The 27962-nt window shown below is 56.0% G+C and overlaps 2 protein-coding genes across 5 annotated transcripts in view; one reads left to right on the top strand and one right to left on the bottom strand.

Annotated features, from left to right (window-relative positions):
• Positions 1-6053, top strand: part of PGAP2 (post-GPI attachment to proteins 2) — a 40907-nt gene extending 34854 nt beyond the window's left edge. For all 4 annotated transcript variants that reach the window (XM_073333162.1, XM_073333181.1, XM_073333153.1 and 1 more), the window contains 2 exons: positions 1005-1113; positions 1608-6053. In XM_073333162.1, the coding sequence (XP_073189263.1) occupies positions 1005-1113; positions 1608-1738 (240 nt within the window). In that variant the 3' untranslated portion in view covers positions 1739-6053. The remainder of the gene's footprint in view (positions 1-1004; positions 1114-1607) is intronic.
• A 17838-nt stretch (positions 6054-23891) lies between these two features.
• RHOG (ras homolog family member G) overlaps positions 23892-27962 on the bottom strand; it is a 29806-nt gene continuing 25735 nt past the window's right edge. The window contains exon 2 of the mRNA XM_073333140.1: positions 23892-27378. Within this exon, the coding sequence (XP_073189241.1) occupies positions 26768-27343 (576 nt within the window). The 5' untranslated portion in view covers positions 27344-27378 and the 3' untranslated portion in view covers positions 23892-26767. The remainder of the gene's footprint in view (positions 27379-27962) is intronic.

Raw genomic sequence — 27962 nt, 5'->3', positions numbered from 1 at the left:
TGGTGCTCAACGCAGAGGGAGCCAGGCCGGGAGGGGTAGGATCCGGCAGTGGGGGCGCCGATAGCCAAAGTGGGAGCGGGGGGGGTGAGCATTGTACCATCCATGGGCACGTCCAGCAGGATTTCCGCTCCTCACTGCGAGGCGTGCTGTGGTCACGCGACTTTGCGGGGGCACGCGAACTCTCGCTCCAAAAGCACAGGCACCAACCCATGGAGCTAATGGAGAATCTATTTTACCTGTTGGTAGTATAGGGCCTATGACACATGGTTGAGCAGCCTGATTCCTTCCTGCAGAGGCCAATGACCTGCACATAGACACGCACCCGCCCATTGATTAGTATTATATCCACTTCACAGGGAGGTTAAATGACTTCCCCAAGGCTACACGATGTGCCAGTGTCAGAGCTGAGGTTACCCTTAGGAATGCCTAGCTCGCTGCGAGAGCACCCCTCTTTCTGGATCGGCGATCACCGGTGAAACAGCGCCCTGAGCTCCAGCTCCCGGCGCAGCCGCAAAGGAAAAATTGTTCTTCACCTATTTGAAAATTGTGTTCCTTGTACATTGTAAGGCAGCAAGATAATTGGTCGGTGGCGTTGGATTCATCCTTGCCCAGAAGGATGATGACTGTTACAGGAGTCTAGGGGTGCGCAGCTGGGGAAGATGGCAGAGAATTAGCAGGGACACAGCGCTGAGGGAGATGGCTCTTCTTGTTTGTGTGGGTAGCTTTCTGTGCCATTTATGGGAGCTTAGTTGCCACCACTTGGGGGCACTGTTCTAATGAGTGTCAGCTGCACTATCATGCCTGGGCTCTGCCGAGAGGTGATGTGGGGGTTGCCGTGTGAACCGTGCAGTTCGGGCCATTTCCAGGGGCTAAGGACCTCGCCTCTGCAGGCTCGGGCTGGGAGGTCCAGGCCGCGGCCTCTTGGAAGGGTACGGGAAGGGGAGGGGGTTACTCCTCTAACCCAGCTTCTGGGGGTCAGACCTTGTCCTGTCGGTCTCTTTCAGGAGTGCAAGTCCTACAAGTGGAAGCTGCTGCTCTTCCTCTTTAACCTCGTCACGTTCTCCTTGGCCGTGTGCATCTACTTCCGCCACAATTGGTACTGCGAGGCCGGAGGTAAGGTCCCTGAGGACCCAACCGCTGGGCCCCGTATCACAACCTTCTCCTGAATCAGTCAAAGAGCAGACACGGCAGGGGCTGGTTTCCCTTTGCTTCCCTGCTAGCGTGCGTCTGCCCCCTCCTGCTGACCCCTTCTGGATACCATCAGTCTCCTCCAGCTCCCACTCAGGCCTTGGCTTTCTGGGAAGGCTGCCAGCATTGCTGGGTTTTGCAGTGGGTGTGGTGCTGGAGACACATGCCTGCTAGATTATGGACAGAGATCCGCCGTTCCCCGAATGGCCATCAGAAAGTAACGGCTTCCCGCTGGGCTGGGCGGGAACGGGCTTCTCGAGAAATGAGAACGTCTTGCTACCAAGCTTCAGCCCCCGTAGTGCCAGAGGCTCGGCTAACACATTGAGAGAGACGTGGTCTTGCTCGCATTCATAGTTCTTCCCTTTCCTATGCCCCATTTCCTCCGTTAACCTGATGGGTTCCCTCCCTTCCTCTCCTAGCCTATACCATCTTTGCTTTCCTGGAGTACCTGGTCGTCCTTTCCAACATGGCTTTCCACATGACCGCCTGGTGGGACTTCGGCAACAAAGAGCTGGTGGTCAGCTCCCAGCCAGAAGACAAACGTTTCTAGGGCGGCCTCGCGCCAGACAAGCGTGTTACCAGTGCTGCCGACGGCCTCTGGAATCCTGCCGTTGGTGCGAGTCTTGGGGCCAGATGAGCTACCAGCTCCTGGGAGCGACGCTGAGCAGGGAGGGCTGTGATGCGCCTCGAGAGGAAACCAACAGCATACTTCGCTGAGACATCGCCAGGACCTCCCTGTGCTTACGCTGCTGCGGCCAGGACCCTGGCCTCCAAAAATACAGGAGGGTGGGGATTGTAGGGGAGTGGGATGGTTACGCACAAATCACACAGCAGCCTCTCCATGGATCTGTCATTCCTATCAAGTGCCAGGACAGGAGCGGGTAGTGGGAGCCGAGGGGGCAGGACCCAGGGGAGTCGATGGGGTAAGATGTTAGTCCGTGTGGCTAGGAATCCTTGTTCTGCAAGGCCGACTGATGCAGCAATGGGATCTTCTTTCCCGCCCCAGCTGGCTCAGCACAGCTCCTTTCCCGCACCTGCTGCCTCATCAGGGCTCTGGCCACCGGCCCAGACTCTCGGCAGGAACCACCACGGGTAACAGTCGTGTGCTCATTGACAGTGGAGATTCCTTGCTGTGGCCCTGGGATTGGAACAGGAGTTCTCCAGAGGGAGGGTCTCTAGTGAGCTCCTGACCCCCACTTCCACTTCCGGGCATTCCCTTTCAAGGGAACGAGATGGAAGGAAAGGGTGAGAATACTGGAGGAAAACCCCTCGCAAGGCATTCAGTGTTGCTCATTCTCAGCACCTTGACAGCAGAGGCGAGGGCATAACTTCCAGTTCCCCTTCACTCAGACATCTCCTTGAGGGGTCCCTGAATCATGACCTGGCCCCTTTTTCTGCACTGTCTTGGGCTGGCTATTCCTCCATGTGTTTTCTCCCCCCTCCAGTCCAACAGGTCGGCTTTGTTCCCCCTGCAGAATCCTTGGCCAAGGCCTCCCTAGGTGCTGTGACAGAGTGCTGAGGCCCAACAGACCGGCCAGCACTCTGATCGTTTCCCGTGTGACAGCTGATTGGGGGGTAGGGAGCAATTAGCTAATCAGGTGGGGAGGCGGGGTGAGTTAGGGAATTACTTGGATGAAAGGCGGGGAGGCCGTTTTGGGATGGCAGGAGATGGGGCTAACTGTGCCTAGATTGAAGGAGATCCCAAGGAAGAGAGATCTGGTTTCCTCCCGGGGCCCTGGTGACCAGGGGCTGAAGGCAAGAGTTGTAGAGCGTAGGCGGGGCGTGTGGCATTGTCCAGGTGTTGGTGGAGGGGACTTGAATAAATTATACAGAGTGGACACTAAGAGAGTCTGAGGAGTTCCTGGGGCGGCCCAGGATGCAGGGGATACGCCCCCATCACAAGTGACTCGTGATTGGCGGGGGGAGGGGGCTCAAATTAAGGTGTCCTCCCCCAATCACTAGTTCCTCTTGGAAGTCTTGACCCTTGACTCCTAGGAACGGTCAGCGTGAGCGCGTGATTGAGGCAGGTCTGAGCTGCAGATATTGGGTCTGTATCCAAACTCCACCACAGCGTGTGCTGTTGGGATTGGGGCTCCAGGTTGGGCCCCTCTCTTGGGGACATGGTGCCTCCAGCTGACCAGGCACGACTGCAGAGGGTGAAGCCAGGAGGTAGGGAGCAAAGCCCAGCCCGGCCAGGCGGGTGTCTCTTGGGCCATGCCTTCCTGCCTCCTCGACCACTCTACCAGGGCCGTCGCTGGTCTCCTTGTGAACAGCTGTGTCCCATCCTCGCCTGGGTCACTGCAGCTCGGCCGGCTGCTTGGAAGAGGAGTTGTAATCCCAGGATATGCAGGGCTGTAGTCTCCCTGCTACACTGGGGGAGCTGCACTGGCTTTGGTGGAATGGCTCCTGATTTACACAGTATCAAGCCAGCGAGAGGGAGCTGGAAGGGCACCGCTGTAGCTTCCTGGATTTCAAGGAGGACAAGGGCTTATTTTGGAGGGTTGGAAGCACAGCACATCACCCCTGTGGCACCTACGAGAGACCACCCTCCGTGGGCAAGCCCCTGTCTTATGAGGCTGCCCCAAAGTCTCTCCAGGTGGGCTGAGCAGAGCTGTGCACCACCTCCATTAGAGTGCCCACCTCCAGGCAGTGGTGGCTTTTCATGGGGCTGTTGAGTGATGCTACCAGGCTGGTTTCCACGTGGTTTGGGGAGAGGGGGCAGTCCCAGATCCCTTGTCGTGTCCGTTTCAGTGCAGCTGCCAGGCTGCCTCACGTCCAGACAAGCTCCAGCTGGGAGATTTTGGTGGTTCCATCTCCCCAGCTGCATCGGACCCAGGCTCAGTGCCGGCAGCAAAGGCTGCGGGTAGCGTCTCCTCTGGCATGTGTGAATTTAGTGCCGCTGGAGTGAGAGCCCCAGAGACCAGACGCTTCTGCTCGCCTGAGCCAGGGTCCCAGCCAAGCAGTGCCTGGGCCTGCTCCCTTCCTCGCTCTGCCAACGTTCCTCGGCCCTGACCTGCAGGTGACCCATCTGAGGAAGTTTGGGCTCTGTGCCTAGTCTGCTGTCTCCGAACAAGGGCGCGTTGTGTGGTGGATTTTGTGGTGTGGATACCTGCCCTTGGAGATCTGCACTGAGCCCCACCAAAGAGCCATTGGCTACCAGTGATGTTCAGTCCCAACCAACCTGGGCCAGACCCAGACCAGGGACCGTAGGATATAGGTACTCCCACCAATCTCATCACTGCAGTGTCTGAGCACCTAAAGGCCCTGTGTCCCATAGCCGGGCCCTTTCTGAGCTGGAGTAGAGTCACCCGATTGGCTTCTTGGGTGACGATGGCCTGGTGCTGTCCAAAACGTCAGGACTCTGCATCCAACCTGAAGAGACCCTGTGCTTTGGATACAGAGCACTGGCTGGCCCTGCCGTCCCGCAGCGGCAAAGCAGAGGGTTAATCACCTGGTGAATTAACACCAATGACCTTGGTGGCAGCAATGTATTGGGAGCAGGGGAGGTGGAGGGCTGGCACGTGGAGGGACTCCCAGGCCTGGGAGGGACTCCCAGGCCTGAGAGGGCCAGCCTGGGAAAGGCACTGGAATACCTGGGAGAAGGATTCAAAGGGAGCAGGCCGGGCTCAGAGGGTAGGTTTAGGCCTCGTGAGGATCGAAGGGCAGGGCAGGAAGCCTGCCTGTGGTGCAGAAGGGAAGAGGAAGCCAGTCCCAGGAGCAGAAGCGGGAGTGGCAAGGGATAGAAGGGCTGCCAAGTCATTGACACGGCAGCGTGTGGGGTGGGTGAGGGGTGAGCCTGGTGGGCAGACTCGCAGAGATGACAGGAGCCTGCCCCAAGGGGGTTCACCATGGAGGTGAATAAACCCGTCCCAGGATGTCTGGCTGAGCAGAGCTAGCAGGGTGCTGCGTCAGGCACCACGTTCTTCTTGGTCCTACGTGCCAAGGCCCTTTGGCCAAAGCCAGAACAGAACACTCCCAGCCATTCAATCGTCCAGCAATGGCTGCCTCGTTGGAGATCAGGGAGGTGACACAGCTGATAAGCAATGGCAGATGGGAAACTCTACCTAGAAACATTCCCCTTGTTCGTTAATTCTTTTTCTTTGGCGTGGTGTTGCGGGGAATGGAGTATGGAGAACAGGCCCCGTGGCAGGGTTACAGGCATCCAAAATAGGGAAGGAACCTGTGTGATGTGTCTGAAACCAGGCAGAGGCCATCACGGACCCTCGCCAGCAGAACATGCGGGATGGTCTAGGAGCCCCCTGGGAAGGTCAGGAGGTGCTGGGTACCTTCAGCTGGTGCTTTTATGCTCTTAGCACTGGTGGAACGCAGCTCTGGTCCGTCAGACAGCTGTTACTGGTCTGCGCCGAAAGGCCAGGTTACCCTCTCGCAGGTCTGAGGGGGCACCTACCTCTGCTCTCTGAGCTGCCAAGTGCCCTTTCAGAGCCCTGCTGGGGAGATCAGCTGCAACCTACGGGGTGACTCCTGGTCACTCATGAGGAGAAATCAGGGCCCCCCCGACCAGGGCAGTGTTGGAGAGCGGCAAGCACAAGAATGTCCAAGCAACATTCCCAGGAGTGAACCTGGCCTTGGGCTGTGAGGGCTCGTTGGGGTTGGGATAAAGTCCTGCTCAGTTCTTTGGCTTTAATCGTCACACTCTCTCTTCCTGATTTTCCTGGGCATTTTGAAGCTGCTGGTGCGGCCCTCTCTCGCCAGCCGCTGCTGCTTGCAAGTGGGATCTGCCGTGCGCATCATCTGTTACTGTGTGCAGTCACACTGTATTCTGCTGGCGTGGGACTGGCATGCAATCTGTGCCTTTGGTACTGCTGGATGTCTATTTTCATTGGTTTGGAGGATGCAATAAAATGCTGAGTATTTTCATCAATTTATTTCAATGTTATTGGCTCCCGCGACCCTCCCAGTCTTGCCCCTGGTCTAATGTTCCCATATTCCTCTGGGAGCGTGCGGAGACCTTTCCCCTAACGGATCTGTTATCTCCAAGTGCTTTACAGACATGAATAATTACGCCTGCTAAATCTCTCGGTGAGGCACCTATTACCGGGTCAAATGCATCCTGAGTGTATCAGACCATACCCAGTGATTCAGCTGGGTTACGCCAGGAATCGGTATGGCCCATGATCCGTAGACTCAAAGCCTGGGTACTATGGTGGCAGGCATGATAAATAAGCTAGATCCCTGTTTTGCATTTCAGGAAACAGAGGCCCAGCAAGTTTCGCTGGTTTGCCCAGAGTCACTTAGTGGCAGAGCCAGGAGCCCTGGTTCTAACTACTAGACCTCACTGCCCTAAGATGCAAGAAATTTTCCAGGAATTGCCTGGTTTCCACTTGATAAAACTTGTCAGTGTGGGTGGGGTCAGTCTAACATCATCGTCCTGTGACTTCTTGCGGGTTTGATTCACTGACCAGTTTCCACTCTCCAGCCCAGCAGCTTGCAGAGTCTGCTCAGCCCAGACAGGTAGCGGGTATCTCCTGTGACGCTCCCGGCTTTAATCACACACTGATGTAACCAAGACCAGAATCTGTTCCATCTTGTCCTATGGAACGTCCACCACACCTCTCAGCCTGGCACCTGGCCCTGTCACATCCAGCTCTGGGCCTCAACATGTCCAGGGAAAATCCTCCCTCCAAGTGCCAGGCCATCCGTGCACTGTGGAGAGCAGTGTGACTTATGAATGGCCCATGTGGACTCAGATCTTCAAAACTGATCCTTTGATAGCAAACCCCCTTATTCTGTCTCCAGTCGGACACTCAGAACCATGAGTCGCTTTCTAAAATCCTTGCTAAAATCTAGATCCGGGAGACCCTACCCAGAATCCCCCTCACTGGCTCAGAATGAGGCTTTTTTCTCTTGGGGAAGGTGGGGTTGGAAAATGCCACTTTGTCGGAACCGAACCTTGTTTGCAGTTTTGCCTCAGTTTTGATGAATTTTTCAACTAAAAAAAAAGTTCGAGTTTTGCAATTGTCAAAACGTTTCCTTTTGGACATTCTGGAAATGACAAATTGCCGTTTTCAGGCACAAAATGACTTTTTGTTTTGACAGTTAAGCTAGTGATAGTAAATAGATATGTTCAATCATGAGGAAACACCTTGAAATGAAGCTTTTGGATTTCCAGCTTGTGAACACTTTCCAGATTTTGACTTTTTCTCCTGATTCCAAGTGGGAAAATTTTTCAATATCTTGAAAATTGTCAGGGGCTGGGAAAACTCTTTCCCAGCCAACTCTGCTCTAGCCAGAGCCCGCCCAGGCATGCGTGACTTATACGGCATTGTGAACATCCCCAAACACTGACTCTGTGGCCCGTGGACCCCTTGGGGGCTGCAGACTGTGTCTGAGATTTCCAAAGGAGTCCACACCTCGAAATTTGTTTGGGGTCCACAAATGAGAAAAGGTTGAAAACCGCTGCTGTAGGGGGTTACCATCCATAGCAAGCACGTATGTTACCTGCTTGGAGCACACCCTGTTTGTGGTTCTGGGTGGATCTAACCCTGAACTAGCCATCTCCACTGAGAGTGGGCACTAGACTGTACTTTGGGAGATACATGAGGTATGGGGGGCTGGGGGGGATACATCTCCACAGTGAGCTGAAACCCACAGCAGCGAGTCTGAGCTTCTGGCTTGTGGGTCTCGCGTTACAGTGCTTAAAACAGCTGTTTAGCCATTGGGGCTGGAGGGCGGGCTATGAAGCTCACTCTACTCCTGGGGTTCAGAGCCCAGGCTCCAGCCCAAGCCCCAATGTCTACATGGCTATTTTTAGTGCGGTCTCATGAGCCTGACTCTTAGACTCGGGCTCTGAGGCTCAGTGCTGGGGGTTTCTACTTGCCATGTAGACATACTCCCCATGTCTCCGAGCAACCAAATCAAATGGGAAAGCATTCTGTTCTGTCACTGCCCTCCTGGGCAGATGCCTGAAGTCTTCTCTATTCAGATGCTCATGAGGCCAAATTCTGCCCACAGGCCTTTCCTCCACTGGGACAGCAAAAGTGGGAGCACTAGTGTAGACAACACCGTTGGCTATCTCATCCCTGCTATTTATCTGCATTACTACAGTGCTTAGGAGCGCCAACCAAGCCCCCACTGTGCTAGGAGCTGTACAAACAGAGAACACTGCCTGTCCCTGCCTCATAGAGCTCACACCCAGATTCTCAAAGGTATTTCGGCTCCTAACTTCCACTGAAATCCACCCACCAGCAGCAGGCTTCATCTGTTGCGGGTGCTGGAACCTGGAAACGAGCTTGGCAATGGCTTTCTTCTTCGCCTGAGCAACGTCGCTGACGTTTGAGGATCTGGGCTAAGCATAAGACGAGGCAACAGCTGGGAGCGCAGCTAGAGAGAGACCATAGTGGTCAGTGTGATGGGAAGTGGTCTCCACACTCCAGCAGCCCAAGCGTGGTCATTACGGCCTCGGACTCTGCTCAGATAAGCACCAGCTGCGGCCCTTGTGTCCTCTGCTAGCCTGGCTGTGACCGCAGAGCTGCAGAGGCGAGAGGTGGAGGGATTTCCGCCGTGGAGACGGGCCTGGTAATGCGGCTGGAAACGGGCTTCCGGGGAGCGGAGCATGGGGAGGTCAAGGAGGGTTTTGCCTCGGGGGTGGCTCCATGCATGATACCGGCGCCTGAGTCCAGACGAGCAGGGGAGTCACTTCTCCGTCCAGTCTGGAAGCCAATCTTTTCCCCTGAGACATTTCAAAGTGACTTTTTATATTTTGGTTCACAACTGTTGGTTCCCGCAGATGGGAGCTGGACCTGAACTACCGTTCCCGTTTCCGAGTGACACGAACGGAAGCAAAACACCACCGGGGTTAGCAGTTCCCTTGGGAAAACACACTTCTCTTGGGATTTGCCATTTTCCTGCTTTGAACAAAACCATCCTTTTTCGGTCCAGAAGACGCCTGCCTGGAGCATTTTGAGCAGCCTCATTAAATTCCTTCTAGCTGACTCTGGCAGCCCCTTCCAGCATCGCTCCCTGGTGCAGAGCCAAGCCCCCGTGCACACAGCTGGGCCACTGCACTAGGATGGCTTCCACTTCAGGGGAGAGACAGGGGTTTGGCCTGGTTTGCTTGCAGTGTTGGCCTGCCACAGCTCCTCTGGGCCAGTCATTTCTCCATTTCCAGGTTCCTGTCTCATTTCCCCATTACACAGGGCTGAGAGCAGGACTCCCTGCAGGGCTGGGCCCAGGCGGCATTGGGCAGGGCGCAAAGCCTCATCCACACCACCATGGACATTTCCCCTAGGGAAGGGCGAACCTCCCGCCCACGAGGAGCCCTGTGGGCTGGGCTGTGGGATGGATCCCAAAGCTCAGCGCCTTCCTGTGGGGCTGAAGGACAGCAAGGGGCGGAAGGCAGGCAAGGACTGGGAGCGAGCGGGGCGAGTTCGAGTCCTGACTCAGACTGGGGCTCAGATGCCCCATCCCTTCCCGGCCCAGACATCCCTGCACACACACACCCCGTCCCTTCCCATCCCAGACTCCCCTGCACACACATCCCCATCCCTTCCCAGACATCCCTGCACACACACCCCCCGGCCCAGACACCCCTGCACACACACACACCCCCAGCCCTTCCCAGCCCAGACACCCCTGCACACATATCCCCGTCTCTTCCCAGACACCCCTGCACACACACCCCCGTCCCTTCCTGGCCCAGACAGCCCTGCACTCCCTTCCCTTCGTGCCCCCTCCCCCCCGGGCTGTTGACAGCCCATCCCTGCCATTCCAGGGGTAGTAAACGCCTGCTCTAAGTGCCCTGCCCAGCCTGGTGTGACCCGGCCTGGCAGGGACTTGCTGGCTGAACAGAGGCATCTCTGTCCCGCAGCATCCCTGGCCCTGCTCAAATGCCCATTGTCCTCGCTGCCTGGCTGGATCCTCTGCAGGGGCCTTGGCGGACACCCAGCAGAATGGGAAGGCCTCAGCCAAAGCCACTTCCCCCCAGGGTGCACCCTTCCGCTGCCCCCTCTGCCGGGAAGGGCCATGGGCGTGGGAACAGGAGCCACATGGCTGCTGCAGCCCAGAGACAGGCCTCACGCAGGATTCCCCCTCACCCCCCAGCCCAAATGGGGCACAGCTCTTCCAACTCCCTGGGAATGGGCTGAGCCCCCGTTGGCCCCTGCCCGAACTGGGGGGCTGCCAGCTTTGAAGTACTAACAAACGGGACAGCCAGGGCCATAGCCCTGGGCAGCTTGGCAGCATGCACCGAGCACCCTGCGGGTACGTCTACACAGCACACTAAGCCTCAGCTCTGACTCCGGTTTGATCCCAAGCCCCGCTTCTTTCCACAACCACATCAGCCTGACTCGGGACAGTCAGCACTCAGGAGCCGGGTCCTAGGACCCATGTGGGAGGAGGGTCAGCGCCCAAGTCCCACTGAGACATGGGGCCAGGCCCTGGCCTTGGGCAATGTGGACGCGGCTCAAGCCATAGCCCCACCTGACAGCCCCACCAGACTTCCCTGGGGGCTCCCACCCCTCTGGCTCGCTGCTGGAAACCAGCCTCTCCGGCCCATGCCCCCCGTGCCCACCCACACGCTGAGCCCTGAGCCCGGCCTCACACGGGGTGGGCAAGGCAGGGAGCAAAGGGGTGGTGAATCAGGGAGAAGGGGAAGCTGGAGGGGGAGGGTGCAAGAGGGCTGGGGCTTATTCCACAGGACACAGCCCCCACCGGGAATGGGGGGAGGGAATTCGCTAAGGAGTGACGGGCCAGACCCAGCATTCCTTTCCCGGCTGATTTCACGCTCTGCAGCTGGCAGCTCCCAGCGCCAGGGATGTGAGTGCACCTCCTGTCCAGCGCCAAGTGGTCACTGGCAAATGGCTGCTGTCACGCCACTGGGGGGATCAGTGGGGGGGTCTCTTGCAGGCTTGCAGCCCCTACAAAACTGATGGCTCTGGGGCCAGTACTTGAGATAATATGTCTGTCTGACTGTCCATCAGCTCCAGGCTGGCAGACACCCCGTATACTCAGAGTTCACCTGCTGGGTGTTATGTCTCCCCGGCATTGTTGAGGAATCGCCGTTCCGGAGTAATGCCAGGCACTGCCAAACCTTGGATGCCTGGTGCTGCTCACACAGTTGCATAGCCCAGTCCCCGGGGCCGGGGGAGGCGGGCTCTCTTCTCAAGCCTTTATCTCCTCCAGCAGCCAAGTCGTCTCCTGCACGGCGTGGCCCCGGGCCATGCCTCGCTCTCCCCAACCCTTGCCACCATAATGCTGTTAATACACAGGCCGGCTGCCACTCGCTGCTCAGTGGGAAGAACCACTTCTCCTGGAACGTAGAGGATAAAACTTTCCTCATCTACAGTGCCATCCCTCACAGGAGCCCTAAGGGCTTTACAAACCTCCCTGTCCACGAGGTGGGTGTTATTACCCCCATAGTATGGAAGGGTAAACTGAGGCACAGCGCTGGCATGACTTGCCCTGGGCCATGCAGGAACTCAGGGGGAAATGCCAGGCCTACAACACAGATCTCCTGATTCACGGGTCATAGCTGCTAGACCAGTCATTCCCACACGACAGCCCCTGGAACACGGGCTGGTCACACGGGCCTGGCTCCTCCCCCGGCGTCCCTCTGAGAAATCATATATAAACAGGCTGGAAACATCACAGCGCCTCTATATAAATCAATGGTACACCCACCTCTTGAATACAGTGTGCAGATGTGCTCGCCCCATCTCAAAAAAGCTATACTGGACTTGGAAAAGGTTCAGAAAAGGACAACACAAATGATTAGGGGTATGGAACGGCTTCCGTATGAGGAGAGATTAAAAAGACTGGGACTTTTCAGCTTGGAAAAAAGATGACTAAGGGAGGTACGATAGAGGTCTATTAAATCATGACTGGTGTGGAGAAAGTAAATAAGGAAGTGTTATTTACTCCTTCTCATAACACAAAAACTAAGGGCCACCAAATGAAATTAATAGGTGGCAGATTTAAAACAAACAAAAGGAAGTATTTTTTTTCACACAACGCACAGTCAACCTGTGGAACTCCTTGCCAGAGGATGTTGTGAAGGCCAAGACTATAACAGGGTTCAAAAAAGAATTCGAGAAGTTCATGGAAGACAGATCCATCAATGGCTATTAGCCAGGATGGGCAGGGATGGTGTCCCTAGCCTCTGTTTGCCAGAAGCTGGGAATAGGTGACAGGGGATGGATCACTTAAAATCATAGAATACCAGGGTTGGAAGGGACCTCAGGAGGTCATCTAGTCCAACCCCCTGCTCAAAGCAGGACCAATCCCCCAACTAAATCATCCCAGCCAGGGCTTTATCAAGCCTGATCTTAAAAACCTCTAAGGAAGGAGATTCCACCACCTCCCTAGGAAACGCATTCCAGTGTTTCGCCACCCTCCTAGTGAAAAGGTTTTTCCTAATACTTGACGATTCCCTGTTCTGTTCATTCCCTCTGGGGCACCTGGCATTGGCCACTGCTGGAAGACAGGATGCTGGGCTAGGAGCTTCGGTCTGACCCAGTCTGGCCGTTCTTATGTTTCTTAACTTCATGAAAACTAATGGAATGTTGCCTGCATTGTTTTCACTTATCTGTATCCTGGTATAATGGAGGAGCAGACATTTACATTCTGCCTGCTCCTGTAACTAAATAACCCATCAAAGGGGAACGAATGCAAATGCGGAATGCAAATGAAGAACTGTAACTGACCTCTGATCATCACACGCAATAACCACTTGCTTTGAAATGAGCAATTTTCTAAGACTCAAAATGGGTTCCTCACTCTCCATCATGAAAGGAAAAGCCAGCAGGGGTAGTGACCCCCTGTCCACGTGTTTCCTGTGAGCCGAAGATATACATATGGATTCGGGGAAAGATCCTGTTTGGACTCTTACAGGGAAATGTATCAGATGCAAAGTGGAGAGCCCCAGAGACAATTTGGGTACCCTGAAAAGACGTTTGGGAAAGTGGCCGTTTATCCACAGGTGCTAGAACTAGGGGGTGCTATTGCACCCCCCAGCTTGAAGTGGTTTCCATCATATTCAGGGTTTCCAGTTTGATTCAATAGCTCTCAGCACTCCCACTATAAACAGTGTTCCCCTGCCCCTGTACATGACTGCCACTCTTTGGAGTTACAGACTGTGGCTCACCTGCGCATATATTTTAACTTCTCAATAACTCCCATTTCCTTTTCTTAGCGGAATTGGCTGCCAGCGTTGTCTTTGGTGCAGGATCTGAGGTCAGCAACTGGTCTCTTGGGACTGGGAGTAACCTGATGGGGTGTGATCTTTGGTTTAATTGACCATTTATCACTAAATCCAGTTGTCCGAGGGGCCTGGCTATAACTCCATGGTAAGACTTTTTACAGTGGTCCGGGAGTTCACATTTGTTACTGGCTCGGTGAAATCTAATTAGAGAGCACACCGCCAGCTTGGGGGCGTCTGCCCTGTGTTCTGACAGCCTGCCCTGAGGTCGGCACTCACAGTTGTGAGCCACTCCAGGCAGTGTGCCTCAGAGCCCCATTGCACCAGGCGCTGTACGTGCACATTATGAGCCGGTTCTGAAGAGCCTATAATCTGCAAAGGATGGGAGGGGAAAATCTGGCCTAGAGAGGGGAACGTGACTAGACCAGGAATAGAACCCAGGCATCCTGAGGCCTGTGAAAGTCCCTACAGGGATCAATGCTCATCATTATTATTCACTCCTGACTCACTGCTCAGCTGCAGCACTATCCTCAAAGCCAGGCCATGCCAGCCAGACCATCTGCGGGCAGCTCGGGTACCCAGCGGGCTCCACGTCTCGTGTCGGACAGGCTCTCCCTCAGACCTGCCACATCCTGGTGACCATGGGCTCCCCAGCTCAAGGGAGGTGCTGGGGAAGGGACAGGCCAAGGTGTTTGTTTCTCATATGGCTCTGCTGAGATAGCGGGGTTCCCAAGCAGCGGGGGGAGACTCGGGGGAGGGGACTCTCTGTCCCTTTATCTGTTTGTTGCTCACATGGTCTGTGAAAACAGGCCAGAGCGGCGACGTCGTCCATGTGAGGATCCTAGAGTGCGAAGCATCCAGGCCACCCCACCCCGTGACAGCTCCCACTCACTGGCAGGCAGGGAGATGCTGCTGCCATCACCACCTGCCAGATGGGGAAACTGAGGCACAGACAATGACAAGACCATGCTCTCCCAAATAACCTGTCATTGCAGGCACCTCAGTTTGTGGGCGCTCAGCTTTAGGCACGCAGGGGCCGAATTTTCCAGGGTGCTGTGCGCTCACATCTCCGGGAGCTGACAGAGCCGGACGCCCCAGGGGTGGCTGAGCATTTTGCAGGGATGAGCCCAGAGCACTACCTAGTTCTGTCTGCTCCACGGCTGCTATTTCCCGGCACTGCCCTTGCTGGGACCTTCGCTGTGCCTTGGGGCTGGGGCTGAGTCTCTGAGCCTTGCTGGGTCAGGGGCCAAGCGGGCATGAGGTCCCTGCTACATGGGCCGTCGCTGAGCCATGGGCCACAGAAGAGCTAGCCCCAGAGCCAGAGGTGGGTGAGGCCAGGCGTGGGGCACCAGCCCTGAGCCAGGACCCGCCCCACCCTTTGCCTTAGGGGTTGGAAACTGGGTCCAGTGGGAGGTGCTGGATTCCAAGCTGTTACCCAGAATTCACTTCTGCTTTCTGGCCCGCTGGGAGTGCCCAGGATAGGTCAGCGCTGGCCCCGTGCTCTGGCCCTGCATGGGCCTGCCCGCCTGGGCATCGGAGGGGCACTGGGCTCAGCACAGCAACCCCCGTACCCAAAAGGGGCTTCAGATACCCCCCACACACACACACACACGTCCTGGCACTACTCTCCCAGGGCCCACTGGCACCCAGCCATGTGCGTCCGCCTGACGCACTGTGCCCCACGGTGGATTAGCGGAGCCTGTGACTGGGCTAGGCAGGGGCGGCTCTGGGAGAGGCCAAGGCGCCCGGGGGGGGCCGCGCTCAGACAGGAAAGCGGGTGTGGAGCTCGCCCACGGGCAGACCCGCTCGGCTGCAGAGCTGCTGGACCCTGGCTGCTGGAGCTCTGCCATCACCTGCTGCTGCTGTGGCTGAGGGGGCTCTCTCAGCAGCCCCCCAACTGCTGGAGCCTGCTGGGACTTTCCATGAGACTGGGCCCTGGGGACTCCAACCTCCTCTCCTTGGCATCCTTTGGTGGAGAAATAAGGGTCCGAATTCCTTACAGCGTGACTCCTCTTGCCTACCGTAGGATGCTTATACTGCCACCCATCATCGTAGTTTGTGGGACCCCCAGCCTGGCCTCTGCACATTACATTGGCCCTGAGGGATTCGGGGATCACACAGGCCGAATGCATCCCGGCGCCAGAGATCCGCAGCCTGAGAGGCTTCCTAGGCAGGGTACCACTGTGTTCCAGGCCAGGGCCAGTCAGAGGGGCCACGGACCCAGCCAGGTGAGTTCAGTATTGTAACACACCCATCGACACCCACCCCATCATGGTGACTGTCGTCTCTAAGAGCTCCGGAGCAACTTCTGGCATCAATCCTGCTGCTACAAAACCCAGACTCCAGCCACTTGAGCTGACGGAGAACCTCCATTAGCTGCTAGCAGAATACGGCCAGTGGGACAGGGGAAAGAGAACGTCCCCAAAATAATTCGTCAGCAGAGCTTTTAGAAAACCAGCCACCCTTGAGTTAAAAGTCACCCGTGATGGAGACTCCACCACGGCCCTCGGTAAATTGTTCCAGTGGTTACTCACTCTCTCTGTTAAAAATTTACACTTTATTTCCAGTCTGAATGCTTCTAGCTTCAACATCCAGCCATTGGGTCGTGTCAGACCTTTCTCTGGTAGACTGAAGAGCCCGTTGTTAAATATTTATTCCCTGTGTAGGTATTATAGACTGTGGTCAAGTCACCCTTTAACCCTGTCTTTGTTCAGCTAAATAGACTGAGCTCCTTGCGTCTATCACTCTAAGGCAGGTTTTCTAATCCTTTAATCAAGCTTGTGGCTCTTCTCTGACCCCTCTCCAATTTATCACCATCCTTCTTGAATTGTGGGCACAAGAACTGGACCCAGGATTCCAGCCGCGGTCGCACCAGTGCCAAATGGAGAGGTAGAATAACCTCTGTAAAATAACAACGGTACAAAATATAGAGGAATGACAGAGCAGGTTGTGCTGGTGGGGGAGTGGTGCTGCGTGTGAAAGAAAGCAGAGAGTCAAATATAGTAAAAATCTGAAATGAATCAAACGGTACCATAGAATCGCTCTGGATAGAAATTCCATGCTTGAATAATAAGAATATAGCAGTAGGAATATGCTACCGACCACCTAACCAGGATGGTGATGGTGATTGTGAAATAATCAAGGAGATTAATGAGGCTACAAAAACAGAAAATGCACTAGAGGATTTCAACTCTCCCCATATTGACTGGGTACACGTCACCTCAGGACGGGATGCAGAAATGAGATTTCTAGACACCACCAATGGCTGCTTCTTGGAGCAGCTGGTCCTGGAACCCACAAGAGGAGAGGCAATTCTTGATTTAGTCCCAAGTGGAGCACAGGATCTTGTCCAAGAGGGGAATACAGCTGAACCACTTGGTAATAGCAACCACAGTGTCATTAAATTTAACATCCTCATGGGTGGGAAAATACCAAAGAAACCGAGCACAGCAGCTTCAAAAAGGGGACATAGACAAAAATGAGGAAGCCAGTTAAACAGAAATTAAAAGGTACAGTCACAAGAGTGAAATGTCTGCAAACTGCATGGAAGCTATGTAAAAACACCATTTTAGAGGCTCCAACTAAAGGTGTACCTCAAATAAACAAAAGCAACAAGAGGATGAAAAAATGCCACTGTGGCAAAACAACAGAATAAAAGAGGTGGTTAGGGGCAAAGAGGCATCCTTTAAGAATTGGAAGTCAAATCCTATTGAGCAAAACAGAGAGGAGCATAAACTCTGGCAAGTGTAAAAATAGAATTAGGCAGTCCAGAAAAGAATTTGAAGAGCAGTTACCAAAAGACACAAAAACTGACAGCAATTTTTTTTAATGTACACCAGAAGCAGGAAGCCGGCTGAAGAATCCGTGGGGCCCCTGGATGATCGAGGTGCTAAAGGAGAAGTCAAGGAAGACAAGGCCATTAAATTAATTTTTTGCATTGGTCTTCACTGCAGAGGATGTGAGGGAGATTCCCACTCCTGGTCCATTCTTTTTAGGGGACAAATCTGAGGAAATGTCCCTGACTGAGGTGTCTATAGAGGAGGTTTGGGAACAAACTGATGAATTAAACAGGAATAAGTCACCAGGGAGAGATGGAATTTACCCAAGAGTTCTGAAGGAACTCAAATATGAAATAGCAGACCTACTCACTGTGGTATGTAACCTATCACTTAAAGCAGCCTCTGTACCAGAAGTCTGGAGGCTAGCTAATGTAATGGCAATTTAAAAAATAAAAAGACTCCAGAGGTGATCATGGCAATTACAAACTAGTAAACCTAAATTCAGTACCAGGAAAACTGGTGGAAACTCTTGTAAAGAACAGAATGATCAGACACATAGATAACACGATATGTTGGGGAACAGTCAACATGCCTTTTGTAAAGGGAAATCACGCCTCACCACTCTACTAGAATTCTTTGAGGGGGTCAACAAGCATGCAGGCAAGGGTGATCCAGTGGATATAGTGTACTTGGACTTTCAGAAAGCCTTTGACAAGGTCCCTCACCAAAGGCTCTTAAGCAAAGTAAGCTGTCATGCGATAAGAGGGAAGGTGCTCTCATGGATCAGTTGCTGGTTAAAAGACAGGAAACAAAGGGTAGGAATAAATGGTCAGTTTTCAGAATGGAGAGAGGTCAATAGCAGAGTCCCCCAGGGGTCTGTAGCGGGTTCAGTACTATCCATCATATTAATAAATGATCTGGAAAAGGGTATGAACAGAGGTGGCAAAATTTGCAGATGATACAAAGTTACTCAAGCTACTTAAGTCCAAAGCAGACTGCGAAGAGTTACAAAGGGATCTCACAAAACTGGGTGACTGGGCAACAAAACAGCAGATGAAATTCAAAGTACTGCACATTGGAAACCCTAATCCTAACTGTACATACAGTTGCAAGGGGTTCCCAAGGTAGAAAACCCTCTCCCCCCGCCCTCCCCCAAGAAACTATTTTAAAAACTCGCTGCTTCTTCTTAATAGACTGGTCAGAGGTTGGAAGATAGAAGCACCCACCCTGCGGGAATGGGGGCCTCTTTGCTCTTTTACAATAACAATTGGCATCCAGTAGTTTCAAAGAGCTCCCCAGCAGGGGGGTAGTATCATTACCCCCCATTGTACAGCTGGGGAAACTGAGGCACAGAGCGGGGACGTGACCTGCCTCAAGGTCACAGGATGAGCTAGTAGCTGAGCTGGGACTACAATACAGGTCTCTGGATGGCCAAGCCTGTGCATTACCCACTAGAGCACCCTCTTAGAGGCCTGGGGAGGTAGCATGCAGGAAGGCAGCATAGCTGGTAGGTCCGGGCTGGCGGCACTGAGAACCAGCCAGTCTCGTTCTCCCCTCCCCTTGAGGCTGGGCTCTCCCCTTTCCCCGCAGAGCTGTCCCATTCCCACCCCGCGCTCTGGGGACGCACGTGCCTAGCTCGGTGGGGTGCATTCATCTGCCAGGCTCAGCTCTTCAGCGGGGCGAGGCCCAGCACTCCCAGCTTGTCCCCCCTTTCCTTCCCCTCTGCCAAGCTGCCGTCTCCCACTCCCCCCGCAGGCGGGTTTGCCAGTGAAATGTGGAGGCGGAGGGGGAACAATGGGGTTCTGTTGCTGGCTCTGGGTCTGTCCCTCCACCAGGAAGTCAGGCCGCTGGACTGCCCGCAGACAAAGGGCTCGTTTGCATCCCTGTGGAGGTGGGAGGAAGAAGCACTGCCAAGCAGCCCTGATAAGAGGGGCGGCTGGCTCTGGGCCATGCCAGGCCGCGGGCCAGCACGTGCCTCCCGCCCCCGGGTCTCCTGCCTGAGGGATGCCAGGGGAGGGAGAGAGGCCCCCCTAGCTGGGGCCAGAGGCAGGCCTCGAGGTGTCGTGTCTGGGCTGAGGGGGCACGTGAGTGCAGCCCTGCAATCAAGCCCCTTGTTAAAGGGGGGCAAAGGGGCCCTGTGTGCCAGGGACCTCTCTGTGACACCTGCCCTGGTGCCCTGCATGGGCCACCAACCCCAGGCACAAGAGGAGACACTGAGGGGCACCAGGACCAGCTGAACGTGCCCAGGGCTCCTCGCTAAGGGGCGTGTCTAGGCGCTTTCTGTGCCCACACGGCAAACCCATTAGCCAGGAGGTGTATAGGGCAGAAGGTTGCCCTAGAGCCCAGGAAAGCCACAGTTTGGAGGGAGGGGCCAGGCCCAGCCCCAGGCCAGGCACGCTCCAGCCCCCAAGGTCCTGGCACGAATGCCCTTCGCCAGACGCGTTGCCTGAGCCCCATCGTGGCCGTGCCCTGGTTTGTTTATTCGGGGCAGGTCAGTCCTAGAACAATTCGCTGCTGACTGTGCAAATGGGATGGGGGAGCTGGGGCTGGGGTGCCCCCGGCCCTGCATTCAGGGGGCTCGCGAGCTAAGCTGGGAGAGACAGGGCCCCCCTGTACTGCACGTCATGGGCTTGTCATTTACATGTTTCTCCTGGGGGATGTTTCTCTTCTGTGGGGATTGAGTCTTCCTTAATGTTGGTGTCACAGGACAGCAAGGTGCTGGGGCAAGCAGATGTGTGTGTGTGGGGGGGGGGGTGTCCCTGGAGCAGGCAGATGTAGGGCAGGGGGTTTCTTGGGGCAGGCAGACATGGAGGTGGGAGGGTTCCCAGGGGCAGGCAGATGCTGGGGGGAGAGTTCCTGGGGCAAGCGGGTGCGGGGGAAGGGTTCCCTGGGGCAGTCAGATGTGTGGGGAGGGTTCCCAGGGGCAGGCAGACATGGGGGGGGATTCCCTAGGGAGGCACATGCGGGCAGGGGAGGTCTGTGGGGCAGGCAGATGCGGGAGATTTCTTTGGGGCAGGCAGACAAAGGGGGTAATCTGGGGAGGCAGGTGGGGGGAGGAGGGTTCCCAGGAGCAAGCGGATGTGGGGGTAGCGGGTGGCCAGGAGCAAGCGGATGTGGGGGTAGCGGGTGGCCAGGGACAGGCAGATGCAGGGGTATGGGTCCCTGGGGCAGGCAGACAAGGGGGTGGGGGGGCGTTCCCTAGGGAAGCAGATGCAGGGGGATACATTCATGGGGCAGGCAGATGAAGCATATCTGCCCCCGGTCGGCAGGCCTCAAATTCCCAGGCTGAGGGCAGCAGGGCCGGGGGGGGGAGGGGGAGTGTCTCTGCTGAGGGTCAGCATCACTCTCCAGCACCCCCTTCTGGCCAGTGTGTGGGGCTGGTAGTGATGAGCCCCAGAGGTGGCGACACCCGGCCCCCAGGGTGGCCGTCGGGGATTCCAGTCACCACTGCCCCCGAGGCAGGCGGGCAGAGAGGGAAGCTGGGTCGTAGCGAAATCACCATTACCCTGCAGCGACCCTGTAAATGGAACCCAGGCGTCCTGGCCCCTCATCCTGTGGTCAGGCACGAGCCCCCGGGGCACCTAGCGATCAGCTCATGTACCGGCCGCTGTGCCTGGCCTGCAGGCTGCTGGCTGGAGCTGGGCCCCATCCCCCCTGCCAACTCGTTCTGGACATGGGGGACATGCTGGGCTACCATTCGAGAGGGAAAGGCTATAGATCCACTGCTTTTGGGGTGCAGCAAGAAGGGGCTGCTGGGACAGGACTGGGGGCGGGGCCGGGGCGGGGGGTGGCTGAGACCACTTTACCTGGGCTGCCCGTGGCTACTGAAGCTGGCTGCCCGGGACGGTGCCTCGTCTTTGCAGCTGTGCTGATGGGAGGACACGGTCACCGTATCTGCTCTGCCTACATTGTGCCTTTTAGCCCGTACAGGAATGCCTTTAACTCATCCCTGCCCCGCAGCCACCTCTGGGGCGGAGCAGGGCCGTTTGGAACAGATGCAGCGAGGACGAGACAGCGAGTACCCTGTTATTTCTCTAGGGTCGCCCCACGGCGTTCATTAGCGCAGCACCCCTCCAGGGTGGATCTCCAGCAGTGCCGAGGCCTCCGCCCCCAACTGCAAGCTGGGAGAGCTGGGGTGCTCGGGGCCTCCAAGGTGTCCAAAGTTGGGCACCCGAAATTAGGGTCAGTTTTGCAAAACTTGGCCCTCACCTCTCTGTGCCTCCATTTTCCATCAGGTAGAAGGAGGCTGCTGGGTCTGTTGGGGGCTTGGACGATAACTGGCCTGCCCATTCTTATGCCAAAGGGGAAACTGAGGCACGGTGACTTACCCAGAGGGCAGAGCTCCTCCTCCATCCCCACTCCCTGCACCCAAGGAAGAGTTTTCCCTTGGCGGGCTCCCCTCCCACCCCTTCACACATCCAGCCCTGCTGCGAACTCAGCCTGGCCTGGCTGAGCGCGGCCCAGAGGCAGCAGGGCCTCAGAAGCCAACCCCGCTCCCTTCACCAGGCTCGGGGGCAGGGATCCAGGGCTCGTTCCCCCGCCCCTCTGTGCGGGGGGCTGTACCACAATATATTCTGGCTGGGATTTAGCCTCCCAGCTCCCGTTCAGTTCAATGGGATTCATGTGGCGAAAGCACCCTAGCAGCCCCTGCTCTTTAAGGGCTTCAGCCCCGGGGTTCCTGGCTCCGGCTCCCAGCCTTGGCCACCCCCAGAGGGGGCCCTCTCCCCTGCATAGCAGCTCCAGGATCCCAGCAGAGCGGGGGGGTGGGGAAGGGGAGGCGCCGCGGCTGAGCCAGGAATTCCAAGCGGCGCTGGGACGGATTAAATTCTCGTGTGTGAAAAGAGCCAGCCAAGGCTGCTCCGTCCTCTCGCGGGGGAGGGGAGGCGGGAGCAGCTCCAGGGTGGGAGGAGAACCCCCCGGCCGTAACTGTGGTGCCCCTCACTGCGCTTTCCAACAGGAATTAACCCTCCCGTGCCCCGTGCTGGTGGAGGAGTTACTGACAGGGGCAGGCAGGGGCTAAGGGACTTGGTCAAGGTCACTCTGCCAGGCAGTAGCGGCCACGCCACTGTTGCCCAGCCTTGACTGTAATCCCACTCGTCAGCGGCTCCCTTGGGCCATGCTGGCGCTGCCCTGGGGTGAAGTCAGCTGAGGATCGGAGGCTCGGGGACAGCCCGTGCGGGGACCACAGGTAGCAGAGCCTGGGATAAAAAGCACACCAGGGTCTGTCTGCCTCCAGCATCTTCCATGCACAATTGCCTTTGCACTTTCTTCGACAGGAGCTCGGCGCCCCACAGGATCGGGGACCCAGGCCCATTCTAAGTGTTGGAGCTCAGGCCTTGCGAACAGGGTTTGCAGCAAGGCACCCGTGGCGCTGTACACGGCACCAAGACCCCAAAAACACAGCAACTCTGTCGGCATAAAGACAGCGCCCAACTTAGGCTCGAGGGCCGGTCTGACAGCGAACCCTCATGGGCAGGGGCCGGAGACGGTCGCTGGGCCTTGCACACTCACCAGACTTGGCTGTCAGAGCAGAGGAGGCCACGCATCCCAGGGCTGAGAGGTCTCCCCCGAGAACGCCCTGGCCCCAGCTGATTCAATCTAGGGACCATTGGCAAGAGTATCCCAGCCCACCTCACTGCCGGAGCCACACACAAGGAGAGGCCTCTCTTAGGGAGATTCATAGATTTTAAGGTCAGAAGGGACCATCATGATCATCTAAATGGGGGCTCCGATACCCTGGGCAATGGGATGGGTGCCACATAAGAGCTGTGGACAGAGATCAAAAGAAACTGAACAGTCCACTTGTGTCTCATCCAAGTAGCAGGCCAGGGCCATCCCTTCCCCAGCTGCTCAGATACTCCCTGCCTGGAGGGTTAGAAAGCAGAGCCCAGGAGACACAGGGAGCCTTGACATATTCTGTTTATTAAAGCAACACCACAAGGCCCTCCCGGCAGTAAGACCCCGTTGTTTCTATTTCCTTCTCAATAAGCAGATCCCACAGGACCCAACTCTCCTCTCCGTACAACGCGGGATTCATTTACAACCCAGGCTCCAGTTTCATAAAAGTATTAAAAACAGAGACAGAATTGCCCTTAAAGACACGTCAGCAAAAATAAAGAGAGAGCCCTGGATTGCGGGAGCCGGCGGGAAAGTCAGAGAGGGCGCTGGGACTGGAACGGGGCTTTGCTCCCAGCCCCCCTCAGAAATGGCTGCCAGCTGGGCCATACACACCATAGGTTAGCTTGCTCTCGAAGGGCAGCTCCTTTCCTCTGCTCCCCCCGCTCAGAGCTCGGACTTGCCTTTCACACTGGTATGTTAGCCAGCAAAGGCAGCTGCCACTGAGGCGATGTCACAATTGTTTGGGCAACTTTCCTAGGATCTGTCGGCTACTCTATATGCTGTGCAGTGTGTGGACTGTATCTGCCCTGCCATCGCCACTCTGCTGGGCGCCACGTGACCTGCTCAAGCATCTTCGGCCATGCCACCCCCTAGAGGCTGCAGCCTACAGAGCGCATGAGCGCCGATGCTCGTCCTGCGAACCTGGATTCTCCTTCGCTCGGGGGACGCGTTCTCCAGGGTGGAGCAGAAGGCTGGCGTTCTAAGCCCAGCGCTGACCTGTTACGAGCTAGTTTCTCTTCTGACAGGTTTCAGAGTAACAGCCGTGTTAGTCTGTATTCGCAAAAAGGAAAAGGAGGACTTGTGGCACCTTAGAGACTAACCAATTTATTTGAGCGTGAGCTTTCGTGAGCTACAGCTCACTGTAGCTCACGAAAGCTCACGCTCAAATAAATTGGTTAGTCTCTAAGGTGCCACAAGTCCTCCTGTTCTTAGTTTCTCTTCTGGAGCTATGACTCATCACGGTCACACGCAAAGCCTTTGGTTCCCACCAGCAGTCTGCCTGGAAAGAGAGATGGAGGTTTCCTTGGCATCAGCTCACCCTTCGCGGTAGAAGTAGTTTACCGAGATGGTTTCAGAGCAAACGCTGGTTTCTGGGAAGCCCCTGCCCATGGATCTGAACCAGGGGCCCCAGCCTCTGGAATCTGCAGTGAAAGGAGAACGGCCCCGTGTGCCCACGGATAACACTGCCCAGGCCTCCAGCCACTATCGATGGTAAGGCTGGTTCAGCCTGCTGGATGCTCGTCAGTGCTGCGTTAGCTGGATGGGGATAATTATTTGCCACTTCATGCTACGGAAGGGGGCAGAAGTTTGGTGGAAACCCACCGCCAGCACCACTTGAATTCTCCGCCGTGGCAGGTGCAATGAACACCCCTTCCACCAGAACTGTCAGGACTCCCTGGCCCTCGGCTCATGGAAGCTGCTTGACCTCGGGTGAAAGAGGGAGCAGACCGCTTGCATTACAGCCTGGGTTAGGGGGACAGAAAATGCATTTTGATAGTGCTTCCCCACCATCGAGGACATTCCCACTGGTCTCAGCTTCCTTATCTGACCTTAAAGGGGCCGGGTCCTCCTGGTCAGGACCTCACGGGACACGCTGCTGGGCAGTCGTTTCTTGCATCTTTATTCAGCCATCACTGGGGCCGACAGGCTGTGCTGCCCCCTCCACCCGGCCCGGGGGAGCATCACAGGTAGGGCAGCCAGCTGTGAGCGTTGCAAAGGCACGAAAGACCTGGCGGGAGGGATGTGGGGAGGCAGACCCTGGTACCTAGAGAGACCCATGGAGTTCCAGGCTGTCCCACGAGCTGCTCCCTCTCCCCAGCGTTCTGTTGCCACCTCCAAAAAAGAAAATCACCCCCACTCTCCCTTTTGCTACCCTGCCATTTCATATCAGTTGGATGAAACTGATCCCCCCCTCCGACCCCCGGAGGCTCTTTTCCTTTTAGTGATGTTTGGTGACAATTCTTTGCACCTGCTGGATAAATGGGCCAGGTTTGAGTGCTGAGCTTGAATCAGAACGTGGAGCAGTGAGATGATCATAGAAACATAGACTGGTAGGATTGGAAAGGCCCTCGAGAGGTCTTCTAGTCCAGTCCCCTGCACGCAAGACAGGACCAGGCACCCTGATTCAGGCTGCACTGTGCAGAGGTTTCAGTTGGGACAAGCGGCACTGTGATGCAGCAGGATTCAAAGGGCAGCTGAGGGAAACACGACAAAAAGGAGGAGAGCCACTTCTCTGAAGGCCTTCACTGAAGTCTTCAAGATCACCCTGCTGGGCACATGGTCTTCACAGCACTGCCCATTTCAAATAAACACTAGGTGAAGAGGCTGCAGCTCATTAAGCAGGAAACCAATAGAGTAGGTAGCTTCTGAAGCAGTTTGGGCAGGTCTGGTCCCCAGGAAGAAGACACGTGGTCTCGTTAAGAAAGGTGGCTGGGTGCAGGAGGAGGAACCAGTCCATGATCTCAATGCAAGCCACAAAACGCACCTGTGCTCACCAAAGCGTGGTGCTCTTTGCAAAGAGGTGACCTGCGTGGGGAGGTGCAGGACGCCTTATTCTAGCCGTGGAAGAGGATGCGCGTAGCCAGCGCGGTTGTAGCCTCCGGCTCTGTAAATGTGTCTCTGCAAATGGGGCCATCTCAGAAGAAAACAAAAACTCCATGGAAAAAAAATAGAAGTACAGTCCCCCCACCCCCCATCCCCCATGTAAGCACAAATGCCTTCTCTTTATAAACAGGTGGGATTTGTTGAAAGCATCTTCATGCAGGGGTAACCTTTTCAAACATGCCAGGTGGTCTCTATCAGTGAAGGGCTGTGTGGGGCTCAGAGGAGAAGGAACGTCGAGGAAGCCAGGAGAAGACAATCAGAACAAGTTTCTGTCTTTTCCCTCTCCTGGCAAATCAAAAGTCAATCCCATGGAAACATTGGCAGGTCTTCAACGTGACAAAGGGACCCCAGGGCACTTGCTTCTTCAGCAGCTGATGAGCTTCAACCTGTAATTCAGCAATTACGCCAGTTCTGTCGGCCCTGCAGGATGGCTCAGTGCCCCATCAAACCACCAAAGCAGCCACAGCTCCTGGAGGGCAGGCACGTTTTAACACTGAACAAGGTTCCTGGTTTCCTTCCATCCCTGCAGCTGATGGGTTTGGAAGACCAAAGGCCAAGGAGATGGCGCAAGCGGTTGCAGATGCCATCTGAGCACTCGCTTCTCAGGATAGGGGTTTGCAGTGCAGTGGTTTCATTTTAGTGGCTGTCTGAATGACTGACCAAGAAGTGGAAGCCATTCATCCCCGAGTGAGCTACGTACCCAGGTCCCGAGAACAGGATGGGACCAGGGACTCCTTGGGTTCACATCAAAGGGGAGGGGAAACCATCTAATGACATATCAGGGTTACCCCACCCCCCAAAAAATGTGATCCAAGACAATCTATGTATTAGTGCAAACGTGGTTTATTATTATCGAGAACAGCCTTGGTTTCGTGGCACCCAGCTGTCCAATCACGCCTTCACTGGAAGGACACAAGGCTTGGGAAGTGGGGTTGGGGCATGCTGGATACAATGGAGGCAGGATGTCCCTTGCCGTGTCCTGGGACAGACAGCTGGGAAGCGTCTGGAATGAGAAGGGCTGTACATACTAGCTTCACTGGGTGCAGAGGGACAAGTGCAGGATCATCTCCGGGTTCTAAGGCACTCTCCCCCTCCCCAAGCGGCCACCAAGCCCAGCCGCACGCTTTGGTTTCTGGAGTCCTCTTCACAAAAGGATGCAGGGCTTTTTAGGTTTCACCGGGACGGGGTTGAGGACGGCTCGCACGGCCTCCGTGAAGACCTCCTTGATGCCTTCCTGGTTAAGGGCGGAGCACTCCATGTACTTGACGGCGTGGATCTGCTTGGAGAGGTTGACCCCCTGCTGGGTTGTGACAGGCATCTGGTTCTGCTCCTTTAGCTTCTTTATGGTGTCGGGGTTGTTTCTCAGATCCTTCTTGGTGCCCACGAGGAGGATGGGCACATTGGGGCAGTGGTGGCAGACCTCTGGGTACCACTTGTGTTTCACGTTCTCATAGGAGGACGGGCTGGCTATTGAGAAGCAGATGATGAAGACGTTAGTCTGGGGGTAGGAAAGCGTCCGGAGCCGGTCATACTCCTCCTGGCCTGCCGTGTCCCACAGATTTAAGTTAATAGTCCTGCCGTCCACTGTGTTCTGGGCGCTGTAGTTGTCGAAGACAGTGGGGATGTACTCCTTGGGGAAGGCGTTGGTGGTGTAGCAGATCAAGAGGCAGGTCTTCCCCACCGCCCCATCACCCACCACGACGCACTTTATGCTCTGCATCCCGGCTCACGTTCCCTGGGCTCCACTTCAGCAACCTGGAGAGGGAGGAGACAGAGTCAATGAGAGCATGCTCGGTGCTGGAGACGGGCTCTGGCCTGCGCTATGGCCAGGGGCTCAGGGTAGGTGATCACAAGGGCACCTTCTGGCCTCGAGAATCTGGGATGGGTGCACAAGTAAGTGCAGCCATTTCACCAGCCTCCTGCTCCCACCCAGAGTCCTCCACCTACAATCCCAGAGATGTAGGGCTGGAAGGTCACCTCGTCCACCACCCCGTGCTGAGGCAAGACCAAGTCGGGGTGACGGAAGCTCCCTAAAAGTGTTGGGGGGGGCCGCACCCAAAACGTGGCCCTGCCCCCTCCACGCAACCCCTTCTCCCTGAGCCCCCGCCCTAGCGCCGCCCTTTTCCCCCGATCCCCTGCCCCCATGCCGTCCCATCCCCCGCGCCCCCAGTCCCCCTTTCCCTGAGGCCCCAACGTGTCCCACCCCTTCCCCCCAAGGCCCCACCCACGCGCCATCCCTTCTCCCCGAGCCCCACCTTCTCACCATCTCTTCCCCCAAGACCCCGCCCCCCACTCGCTCCTCTCTATCCTTTCTCCCCATGTCTTGCCCTTATGGCTGG

This window comes from Lepidochelys kempii, chromosome 1 (assembly GCF_965140265.1).
Source record: "Lepidochelys kempii isolate rLepKem1 chromosome 1, rLepKem1.hap2, whole genome shotgun sequence".
Lineage (NCBI taxonomy): Eukaryota > Metazoa > Chordata > Testudines > Cheloniidae > Lepidochelys > Lepidochelys kempii.
This window is presented reverse-complemented; position numbering and strand designations above follow the sequence as displayed.